At 38.4% G+C, this 12,086-nt stretch overlaps 1 protein-coding gene across 1 annotated transcript; it reads right to left on the bottom strand.

The window, feature by feature from the left end:
* Positions 1–3,182: 3,182 nt before the first annotated feature.
* On the bottom strand, positions 3,183–6,166 carry LOC105056195 (cytochrome b561 and DOMON domain-containing protein At5g47530). The gene is made up of 3 exons (XM_010938306.4): positions 5,333–6,166; positions 4,265–4,519; positions 3,183–3,740 (listed from the first exon to the last, which is right to left on the bottom strand). The coding sequence occupies exons 1-3, from the start codon at positions 5,939–5,941 to the stop codon at positions 3,423–3,425; spliced, it is 1,182 nt and encodes a 393-aa protein (XP_010936608.1). The 5' UTR covers positions 5,942–6,166; the 3' UTR covers positions 3,183–3,422.
* Between the last annotated feature and the right edge of the window lie 5,920 nt (positions 6,167–12,086).

Genomic DNA, 12,086 nt, shown 5'->3' with positions numbered 1-12,086 from the left:
TTATGCATATTATCAACCAAAATAGAATTATGAACTCAACATAGAATATAATTTATAAGTTCAGATTTATAGAAATCAAACAGAGAAATAGAATTACAATTCCACATAGAATATATAAACAACCAAAATAATTTTATCCATATTATCAACCGAAATAGAATTATCAAAATAGAATTATAAACATATATATTCGGATATGGGTTCGGATATTACCCATACCGTAGGTTCGGATCGGATTCGGGTTCGAGTTTGGATAGAAAATAGCAATATCGATATCCTACCCATACCAATGCTATAGTTTTCGGATTTTACCCAAATCCGAATCCAAATCCGGTCAAATCTTATTTTTCGGATTTGATTGGATTTGAATAGGATGTATATCCATCGGATCGATTTTGTCATCCCTACTTCCATACTAAATGAAAGAGAAAATTATTTTTATTTATTTTTTTATATTTTATCAAATATACGAAAGATGAATTAAAAATTTATCCATCTTCTCTTTCTCATCCAATCTTCCTCAATCAATCTTTCTTCCAATCCAATCTTCATGTCAAATAGAAGGTAAATAGCTTGGTGCAAGGCACAGTTCATGTAACAAATCATGATCCATCACCTTTATGCAAACGCAAAACTAGATTGCTGATCTACGTCACGAAAGCATCAAGCTTGCGTCGCTTCCCTAGTCTAGTCTTGTCCCCCCAGAGGCTCATCGCTATGGAATACTCCAGTCAATCCTCGTGACACGTGTACTGCCGGCCAAAGCAGGATAGGACGGAGTCTAAAGATGATTCGGTGAGGTTACGTTAAAGTCTGGATGCAAGCATCTGTCTCTATCCCTTCTTTGGCGTCGATTTGACTTGTTTTCTCATTGTAATTGCGCAAGCATATCTCTGAAGGACCCACATTGATTCTGAAAGGCCTTGGCAATTTTCCCTTTTGTCTAAACTATGTATGACCAGGGAGGTAGGGTGACTTCATGTAAGTGATTTAGAAATTCTTACCTTCTGAAAGGTTCTGTTCATTCCAAGGGCAAGAGTCATGGATGTGGGGAATTTGTGTGGTAATCTGATCGCAAAGGACTTTTTTTATTGAAGTTTCAAAGTCCTCCATGCTCAGCTAGTGACAGAGAAGTTAATGGAAATAAGTAAAGGAGAGAAGCTAGGGATTATTGGTGAAGACAAGCTTTGTTGCAGAAATTCTCACCTAATACTACTTAACAAGTTGAAATAAAATGTTACTAATAAATGAATGGTCTACATATCCTCAACTCCTATAATAACTTCATGGGATCATTTGGTTGACAAGTTTTACTAAAATAGGCTTATAAAAATCTAAAATAAATAAATTTTATAAATATTAATTATCTGATTATTTTCATCAAACAACTTTGTCAAAACTAACAAGTCATATAAAATATAAAAGTTTTATGAACAGATCTCTCCTGTTTTTCATAAAAAAAGTTTTATAGAAATCATATTTTATCCTTATCTGTTTTACAGAAAAAAAAAATCATGAAAATTGAAGTACAAAGGAAATTATGGAAATTGAAGAATAAATGAAATATGCTTGCTAAAATAACTAGTCATCTCAGATTAAGATTTGCCTATCTCAACACTAGATCCCATATTGGTACTATTGTATTATTGTGTCAGAATGCTCGGTATAAAGGTTAATTCGGCATACTAACACTTAGTACGTCCCCTATACTATGTATTAGTTTAATATTAGTACATATTGGTACAGTACAATATGATTGGTAAATATCATTATCGAGTGGTAAATTATATCTTAAACAATTAAGAATGCTTGCAACATGTAGTCATGGCTAACCTACTAAAAAGTAGAGATGCAAGTTCTTAGGTGGGTTGTGGTATTTGTTTGATCTAAATCCTTCGCCATTCAATATTATGGCCAATTATCTTACAAAATAAAATAAAAAACTTTGGGACCAAGCCCGTCCAACTACCCTAAGTCAGGTCTGGTCAGACTAATCGTTGTAATTTAAAGATCCCAAAAAAATTTGGGTTGGTAAGCTTTGGAAGACTGGAGCCAAGTCCATCCAACCACCCTAACACCCAAGTCTGTCCATCCGGGGGATTTGATTGACTTCAGCATCACAAATCTTCTAGGCATGTACGCATTAGTTGTTGCAATCTCAGCTCAACGCCTAACACACCGCGATAAAATTGCTAGCAAATCATTAATGTGTATGTTTGAATTGTATTTATACATGTGGGTTGTGTATCCATTTTGGTCCATAGGCTCGGTTTTGGGTTAAAAAGCAAGGCAATAGCCAAAGCCGAGCATAAATGGGCCTCAATTAAATCCAACACAATCCAACCTAATTCATCTTGTGGCCAAATTAAACTTATCTGATCTTAATCCATTCTTTAATTATAATCTTGACATCCCAATAAATAAATAGCAAAGGTAGGATTCTGGATGCATCCAAGATTTAATTAATTAATGCCCATGATGCAGTAGCATAATCCTAGTTTCAAGCGAGCTGATGCTAATCATTTTTATATTAGAGGGGTCCATTCATGCATTCTCCATAGACAATTAACTGCGCAGAGTGAATTTCCCCTTCAATGAAAAAATTGCATTCAGACCTACACAAAGTCCTTATTTTTTGGTAGTAGGCATAAAGTCTTTACAGAGTGGTTGGGCAGAGGAACTATATAATATTTGAATTCAATTCAACCATCTACGGCGCAATATGGTGTTCTAGACCAACAACTGGCACCCACAAGTTTTACTATGTTTTAAAAAAGATTGCTATCAATGTGAAATAGGTTCAATTGTCATTAATGCACGCCACTATATCACCAACTTGTACCAGACTACAGCAGCGATAATGGTTTTCATAACTACTAATCATAATACAATTAAACTGTTGGGTCTTGTGTGAGGACGGTTGGTGAGCCAAACATTTTCTTGAGCTCATATTCCAAGATCACTACATGGTCACTAATGATTAAGCCAAGTTCTTGATGCAAGATTTAGCCAACTTAGAAACACAATTTAGTCCTCAGGCTCCTTTATGTTATCAAGAGTATATCAGGACAGGCTAAGCCCCAATAAGGATAGAAGATGTAGTGTTGGCTCCACATCCTTGCAGGTACCAAACAGTAGAAAAAGGAACCCAAGACAGCAAGTCCTCAATGTAAAGCAAGTGATAAGCAAGCCAACAAAATGGGATGGAGATCCATAATCTATAACTGAAGTACATATGGCATAAAGAAACAACAAAGAAACTATATCTCTAAGTGGCAAGCAAATGCTTGCCTGGTATCTATCTAGTAAGAAAGAATTACAACTGTCTAAACAACCATCTCTGCCTCAACGAATGGGTACAAGAGCCAGTCATGGCAAAGAGATGTCTCCAAGCACACCCAATATAACAAGCTCCGCTACATCTACGCTCCCTGATGTTGTCTACCACCATACCCATTTGTCCCATACTCATTATGGTGGAACTTCTCAGAGCTAATGGATTTCCTCTTCAGAACTATAGCCCATGTAACAGCTTCGAGAACTAGGGCAACACCCCCAAGCGTAGCGATGATGGCAATGTAAACATGTTTCCACTTCTTGGCAGGGTCCAAGATATCAAAGCCCTTGAAGATGTTGACAACACTCAAGACTATTACAGAGTATCCGATCAAATGGTGGTAGACATTCCAATAGATGCGGTATTTGTGGTCCTTGTTCGGTCTCAGAAGCAATGCAAACACCTACCCATCAAAATGTAAGTCCATTAAAGAATTTGTTTGTGTAACATGAGAATTGCATATATGTGTGCTGATAACCACTACCAATCTACCATCAGTCCTGTCATTTATGATTTATAACAACAAATGTGAATTTGGATAGATATGTTCTATTAGGCTTAGTTAGATCAGCGTAGCAATGACAAATAAGCCTCTCACCACAAAGACTGAGAGGGAGGATTATTAAAAGAGAACTAATGATAGATACTTGGAAATAATGCAAGAAGAAAATTGATCTGCTTTTAGGTTTTCTTGTTCGAATTACCCACAACACCAACTGCAGGAATTTCCTACAGCCAGGAGAAATGCTGGATCCTCATTGCGGATCTTTTACACTAACACTGTCTGCGAATGAGCCGCAAACATTGAGAAAAAAGCATGGACACTCAAGAAAGAACAAATTCAACAAAATCATTTGATGATCCTACGTGGATTCAAAAAGAACACATCAAAATGCAGTCATGCAATATTAGGTCCTGATGAAATACCTGAAGTGTAGCTAGGCAGAAGAGGGCAATTCCAATATCCCGGTGACTGTGATATGTAATTCCCTTAGATTCGCTGCCGAGTTTGAGGCCAAGACCCCAACCAGAGACTCCAATTATGTATGCCGAGCACTGGCAAGCCACATGGAGGTAGAACCAGGCAGGATCAGCTGACTGAAACACCCTCAAATACCTTGCTATGATAGCTCCAAGAGGCATCAAAACACCCCAACTCACAGCATTCAACACTCCATGGATCTGCAATCCAATTCAATCGTAGCAGACAACGCTGCGGTTAGTTGATTGATTTGTTGATTGGAACTTATACAGACTTGAAATCAGAACCCAAAAGGAACATCGAGGTTCCAGTAATTCATTTCAAGGAAACAAATAATTAGACAAACCCCTAACCGGATACATAAAAGCTGAAGCAAAACATTAACCACAATTATCAATCAGAAATGAGCTAATTGGAAGTGGCCTGGTGGAAATAGACTATCATGTGAATTAGGGAAAGAAACAACAGGATCTATCCAAAGACTTAGGCCAGTTACAATTTCCCCTATGCAAAGACTTCAATCATTAATAATTAAAAACTGAAAATATAATACAAAATAGCCAATGAACCAGGAACTCGTAAGACGATGAAATATCAAATCTGATAAAAAAAAAAATCCAGACACCATGGCACCCGAAATCACAACCAAAATTCACGATTTGATCTGTTTGGTATTGCTTTTGTTTCCAAAAACGAAAGAACAAAAAGGAACCAGACCGAAAACCATGCCTTCTGAAACTTTCTTGTTCTTTAAATTGTTTGAAAAATCTCTAGATCTTCTGGTAGCAAAAATTTAATGCTTTGAAAGAAAACAAGACAGAGAGTGAAAATAAAAGCATGGAATAGCACTAGTTTTCAGCAAGTAACCTGTAGAACCTAAATACTCCAAATGAAAGAAAAGAAGGTCACAATTGTGTAATGATCCATGACTTGGACAGCAGAAAAATCACAATTCACTAGAAAGATGGAAGTTTTCTCTTGGATGGTAAAGATTAGAGGAGATAATTACTTACATTCTTGCGGTGCAGCCTTGAATTCCCTCCACCCTCCGACGACACCCCGGACAGGAAATCGGTGCTTCCTTTGGAGAGAACGTTGTCGCCGGTCGTCGCGTGGCCGACGGGCACCCCTGAGGAGACCTGCCCGGCCTGCCACGCGGTGTTCCACGTCGTCTTGTTGCCCGGAAGGTCCACCGTCGCATAGATGGTGTACGCACCGTTGGAATACTCAGCCTCCTTGCTGTAGACGGTGAAGCTGAGGTTGCTGTCCCGCACCGAAAGAGTGTAGCTGGTCAAGGTATCGGAGATCACCTTGACTACGCCGCTGGAGTCGTGGAAGGCGAAGAACGCATTGGTGCCTAACATGCCGGAGCTGTTGGGGTTGATGCCCCAGGCGACGAAGTTGGAGGAGTCCTGCGTCGCCCGGTAGGCGATATCGGCGGTGCCGTTGGAAGGGTGGTAGGTCCAGTGGAGGGTGGCGCTGAGGCGGCCGAGGGCGCTGCAGCGGGCGAAGAGTCTGTTGTTCGAGAAGGTCTCGCTGACGCAGTTTTGGGCGGAGGAAGGGAGGACGAGGGACAGGAGGAGAGGGAGAAGAAGGATGGCCGGCCTCATGGGAATGGCCATTTGGACTGGGATTATAAGCCCAGCTGATATAAGCTTTGCCCAAAGATGGCTCTTTTTCGGCCCTGGTTGCCCTGCTACCGGAGTCTGAGAGATACTGGAAAAAAACCGATTTTGATTGGATTTGTGGGATCAAAATAGCAGCTTTAGACTCCTGGAGTATGAATTATGTATCAGATAAGGGGGGATGAGAGGTTCTCTCTAACAGGGGAATACTAAAAGCCAGAGGTTGGGATCAGGGGATCCAATTAATAAGCAGAGGAGAAAAGGAAACCAAGATGATAGGAGATGGCCGCTCAGAGATTGCTATGGGGCAGAGATGAAGCAGAAGAGGGGATGGTGGACTTTAAATGGGAAATAGGAAAGGTGGGGAAGTTGGGGGTTGTTGGCCTGCGGGGGCGTGTGGAAGTTTCACTCTCTCTCTCTCTCTCTCTCTCTCTCTCTGTCATATATTATTAATTGTGGCTGAGATGAGATGCCGGAGTCTCCAAGATGAGAGAAGTTTGGAGTCTGCTCTGAATTCCCACTTTTCTATTCCAGTAATTTTTTTCCCCCTCTCTTGATCTCTCTGTCTCTACACCTACCCTGATGATCAAGTCTCCGGCTGAGCCACGGATACCAGCGTAAGAACAAATCCAACAAAATAAAAAAAAAAATAATCTACTCGATGCATGAACTGGGTTGGGATCCATCCGGCCAAGTTGGCATGTAGCAGGTAAATATATAAAATAAAAAAAAATTATTAATTGGATCAGATTCATCATATTATTATTATATATATTATTATATATAAAAATTATAAAAAATAAAAATTAAATTATTAAAATTTCATAATGAATCCGTCCCAACTAATAATTGTTTCAAAGCAAGAAATATTAGGTGCCACCTATGCTCCCCCACCCCTTAACTTTATATTTTACATTAACATACTGTAAAACTGGATACAAAATAGATAAAGACTATCTTTCAGCCAATAATAATAACATGTATCTTTCTCTATATCAATAAGAATATTCAAAACTGCAATCTTTTTGAAACCAAGATTTTGAATCATCTATCACGTGCATACATCTAAATCATCTAAATTTTTTTCTAAATATAAATACCAATTTTGATATCGATATATTATATAGATATAGTGTAATTATGAATATTATGATAAAAAAAAATACATAATTTAGAATGTCACAGAGATAGTTCTTTTCTTTTAAATGTCATGTTTAGATTTTTATTAATTATATAATTAATTTTATAAAATATATTCACAAGCTTACTTTTTCGCTAAATTACTTTACTTGTTATGTTAGATTTCTGTTAATACTTATTATAAAGATATTTATATGATATCTCACTTGGGATATTACCAATACAATATTCTAATTTATATTTATTCATGTGCAAAGTATGAAAATAAATGCTGATATACCAATATAAATAATTGTAACAATAGGATAATACTTGCATCCATCCTAATATTAATCAAATTTTAGTATACACCAAATTACATAGTAGCCAGTGCGTTTCCCAAACCTGATTCCCAGCAAACGTTTGCGCAGGAAACGCGCTCCAAACCATATATCGTACGACCACTGGAGCCCTCCGCGTGTACTCACTTCCCATATTTTGGTAGTACTAAGTTCCATTTGGCGTCCGTACACGCAAGCTTTTTTTTTTTTTTTTTTTTTGTGAAATAATTCACTCAACACTTCAGCTATGACATGATCCAAACCAATCCAACGGTGACAACGCACGACATCTATTATTCTACGTCTCCCATTGGTGGGTGCAAGTGGGAGAAAGCTAATACCTAACAGACACCTGGTCAACTTGTATGGACAAACAGCAGAAGCTTCTGGAGCAGAGACCGGGCGCATTTCGCGTGCCAAAATTGTTTGAACCTAGAACGCGGCAACGTTGGGGGCTACCCAGTACCCCACTCATGCGGGCCCCACAACTAAAAAATTTATTGTTTGGGTCAAGTGCACCATCTTGACGATGAATCAATCCAACTACAAATCAATACATTCATGTATTAAAAAAAAAATAATTGAAAGAAAATTAACTAATACAAATGCTGGTGGATTTAATCCAACTAATATTAATTTTAATTATAATACACGGCTATGAATCAGCCTTGGAGATGTGGTCTCGGCTCGCCTCCGGCGTAGCCGACCTAACCCAAACACGAGTACTTTTAATCTTTTATTTTAATATTAGAGCGTGAATAAAATATTAGGACAGCCCGTTCGGTCAAACCGAAGCCGGAGCCAAACCTATCGTTCCGGCTATGGACGGTTCCTGGCTTGTTGCGCACGCTACGACCTAAATTCGGTGGACTCCACGGTTCTCTCTGTCCTCTACGAGCCTCCTCTTTAGCCAAGGTTGCTGCAACGTGGACTTCCCCTGTTGCTTCTCATATTCTACTTTGATAAATGCTATCCAAGTTCATGATGGATCGCCGTGTCAAGTTCTCACGCTGAAAAGGAGTCCCTATGGTATGTCGTGATTCGACTAACTTTTGGTGAAATCTTAGCAATCTTATCTACTACCCATTTGCCCATTTCATGGGGTGCGATTGATTGACTGAAGTCTTGTAGCATTGATCTTGCAAGGCTTGAAGGTTTTATTATATCTGTTCTATAGAGGGTAAACAATCTAAGAGATATAAGGCTGCATGTATATTTAAGATTGTGACGTCTGTAGACTTGGTGGAGAGGGCTTAGATGGAATCAAAATTGAAATGTTTCTAAGGGTTATATTGAAAATACTTTTAAATGTTGTTTGATGAACTAACTTGGGCAACTTGTTGGTCAACGGTAGATGTAATATCCGTTTCTTATATTATTATATGTCCAATGCTTATGTCTTGTGTAAACTAATTACTTTCAACAAATTATTTGCCTACACTGTAGCAGAAAATTTCTTAATTTAATGTCTAGAATTTTAAATTTTGAATTGTTTAAGTAATTAGAAAGTACTCATGCATTTTTAGTATTATTTATTTATACAGAGAACATGAATCTCAAATATAGGTAACAATCTAAGTTTTAGAAGTTACTGAACAAGATTGGCTTTAACATGCTATACAATTTAGTTTGCTTAGTTGCATAGACGTCACTGAATTTTCTTGTCATCTTAATTACAATATGTCTATACATTGATGACATAATTTTCATCTCCTTAAAGCTCTTTCCGGCGGTTTTCCTAATCATTGTTTAAAGATAGATTCTAGCTTTGCTTTGAAACTAGCTCATGAGATATTGTCAATTTCAATAATATTTTTTATGACTCATTCTATGACCAATATTACTAAAACTCGGTTTAGCTGTTATTAGACATGTGGGTTCCTGGAAGTTAAAATAACATCAAATGAGGACAAAAATGAAGCTAGATAATAAGTTGTTTAAGCTTGGTTTAGGTAATATGGTTGGAAAATTAGGTGTATGGAAAGACTTTGTCTTCAGATGTTCTCACCTTTCTCAAGTTCATGCGGCTTACCTCTACGTAATATCAGAACACATGGAGGGCTATGGTAGCCCAAAAAGAATAAAGAACGATAGTCTAGATAAGTAGACGCTTGCCTGGAAACCTCTGAGGCTTGCTTAGCATGTGGTTAGATGGCTCTCCAGTCGGTCAACTATTAAGACCATTTCTCATCTATTATTACATGATTACTTGAGAATGCTTTTTTTCTTTTGTCTTATAACACTATAAGAAATTTAATTTTTAACGATAAAATTTTAGCGACAAAATTTATTTCATCGTAAATAATTAAATTTTTACAATGAAATTTAAATTTCGTCCCCAAAAATCAGGTATTTGTGACGAAAAAAATTTCGTTGCAAAAAGTTATATCTTTTGCCATAAAAATTTCATTTTTATTGCTAGAAGTTGATCTTTAGTGACGAAATTTTTTTCGTTGTAAAAAATAATATTTTTTAGGATGAAATATTTTTTTCGTAGCAAAAAAATATTTTTTTGCGACGAAAAAAATTTTATCGCAAAAAAATTATATTGTTTGCGATGAAATTGATATTTCGTTGCAAAAAATAAAGACTTTTCTGATCAATTTTATTTATATTTAGCGACGAAACTATTTCGTCGCTAAAATTTATTTTGTTGAAAAAATTTAAATATTTTACGATGAAATTTTAATTTTCGTTGCTAGAAATTGATCTTTAGAGATGAAATTTTTTTCATCGCAAAAAATCATTTTTTTTGACGACGAAAAAATTTTTCATTGCTAAAATTTTTTTTTTACGACGAAAATAATTGCGTCGCAAAAAAATTGATTTTTTGCGACGAAATATTTTTTTCGTTGCAAAAAACTTGATTTTTATGATAACTTTTTTATATTTGCGATAAAATTAAATTTTCGTTGTAAAAAATTAATCATTTGCAACGAAAAATTTTTGTTGCAAAAAAATATTTTTTTGTGACAAAATATTTACTTTTCGCAACGAATTTATTTCATCGCTAAATATTTTTTAATTAAAAAAAAATACTTTGAAATAGGGCAAAAATTTACCCTAATCAAAAATTTGCCCAAGCCGCCGCAGTCGTCAAAGCTCTTTCTCCCTCCTCGGTCTCCGACGACAGTCCTCCCTCCCCGATCGACGGTCATCCTTCCCGGTAAGTGCTCTCCCTCCCCGCCACCATCCTCTCTCTCTCTCCCTCCCCGTCGCCGTCGAGCCCTCCCTCCCCGCCACCGTTGCCGATCGAGCCCACCCCCCAGTGCGCCGTCTCCCTCCCGCCTCACCACCCTCTCCTCCGCACACCGTCCTATTTCTTTCTCTTCCTCTCGGTCTCCACTGTGTCACCGCCGGTCGAGTCCTCCCTCCCCGCCACCATTGCCAGTCGAGGCCTCCCTCCCCCATGGGCGGTGGAAAGCGTCACTCCTCCACCGCCTCCACCTCCGGAAAGAAGAGTAGGCCCTCTCCCAGTCCCCCCTTCACCACAGAGGACCTTACACCTGTCCTCTCCCTCCTCGCCTCCGCCATCTCCCTCTCCCTCCGCTTCCTCTCCGACTCCGACCTCCTCCTCCTCCCCTCCCAAACCCTGTCCCTCGAATCCTCCCTCTTCTCCGCCTCCTTCTCCCTCTCTCGCCTACTCTCCCTCCTTCCCTCCAGTTCCCTCCAATCCCTCGAAACCCTAACCCTAGAGCCCTCTCCTTCATCTTCTTCCTCCTCTTCTTCTTGGTTCCTTCGCTTCCTCTCCTCCTCCTCCTCCCATGGCTTTGATCCTCGCTGGATCGAAGTTTTTCGCATGTCCAAGCCTTCCTTCTACCTCCTCCTCCAACATCTCTCCCCGTCCTCGGTGGCTTCGCCCGGTTCTCCGTTGAGGGAGAGTTGAAAGGGGGGTCAGTGATCGCCCAGGGGTTGGTGGATTCAGAAGGGAGGTTCCTTGATGTCTCACTCTCCCTCCCTCTCTTTCTCACACTTCCTCCCTCCCCGCCATCGATCGAGCCCTCCCTCCTCGCCGTCGGTCGACCCCTCCCTCCCCTGTCTCCCTCCCTTACTTTCTCTGTCACTCTCCCTGTCTCCCTCTCTTACACCTGGCTTGTCTGGTTTCGTAGGGCCGCCGCCGCCGCCGCCATCATCGGTTGCCGTCACCGTCACTACATAGCTGTCGGATTCATTGAGGAGTTGAAGGTGAGAACAATTGTTTTAATTTATATATTTTTTAATTTTTATTCTTTTTTTTCTCAATTAATTTTAGCCATTAGAAGTAATTATTTGTTATTTTAGTAATTAGATATAATGTTAGATATAATTATTTGTTTGATATAATTAATTTTAGTCATGCTTTAAAAATATTTTAAAAATAAAAATAATTATAATAATAATATATTAATTATAGAATAATAAATTTATAAGCCTTAGAATTTTCATTCGAGGATAGCGTGAATAAACCAATATTTTTTTTTATGAAAAAAATATTGGTGCTTTACATACTATTCTCGAATTATCCTCGTGGACAGTTTGGGCACGTGAATGAATTTAATATTGCAACACATGTGCTGCTACATCGCAAAGTTTTATCGATATTTTCGATCATATTCTCTGGATACATAGCACAACTTTAATGCTTGTGTATCTGGAGAACTGCGTCGAAATGCTGTCAAAATTTTTTTGGTATAGAAGACATG

This window comes from Elaeis guineensis, chromosome 13 (assembly GCF_000442705.2).
Source record: "Elaeis guineensis isolate ETL-2024a chromosome 13, EG11, whole genome shotgun sequence".
Taxonomy (NCBI): Eukaryota; Viridiplantae; Streptophyta; class Magnoliopsida; order Arecales; family Arecaceae; genus Elaeis; species Elaeis guineensis.
This window is presented reverse-complemented; position numbering and strand designations above follow the sequence as displayed.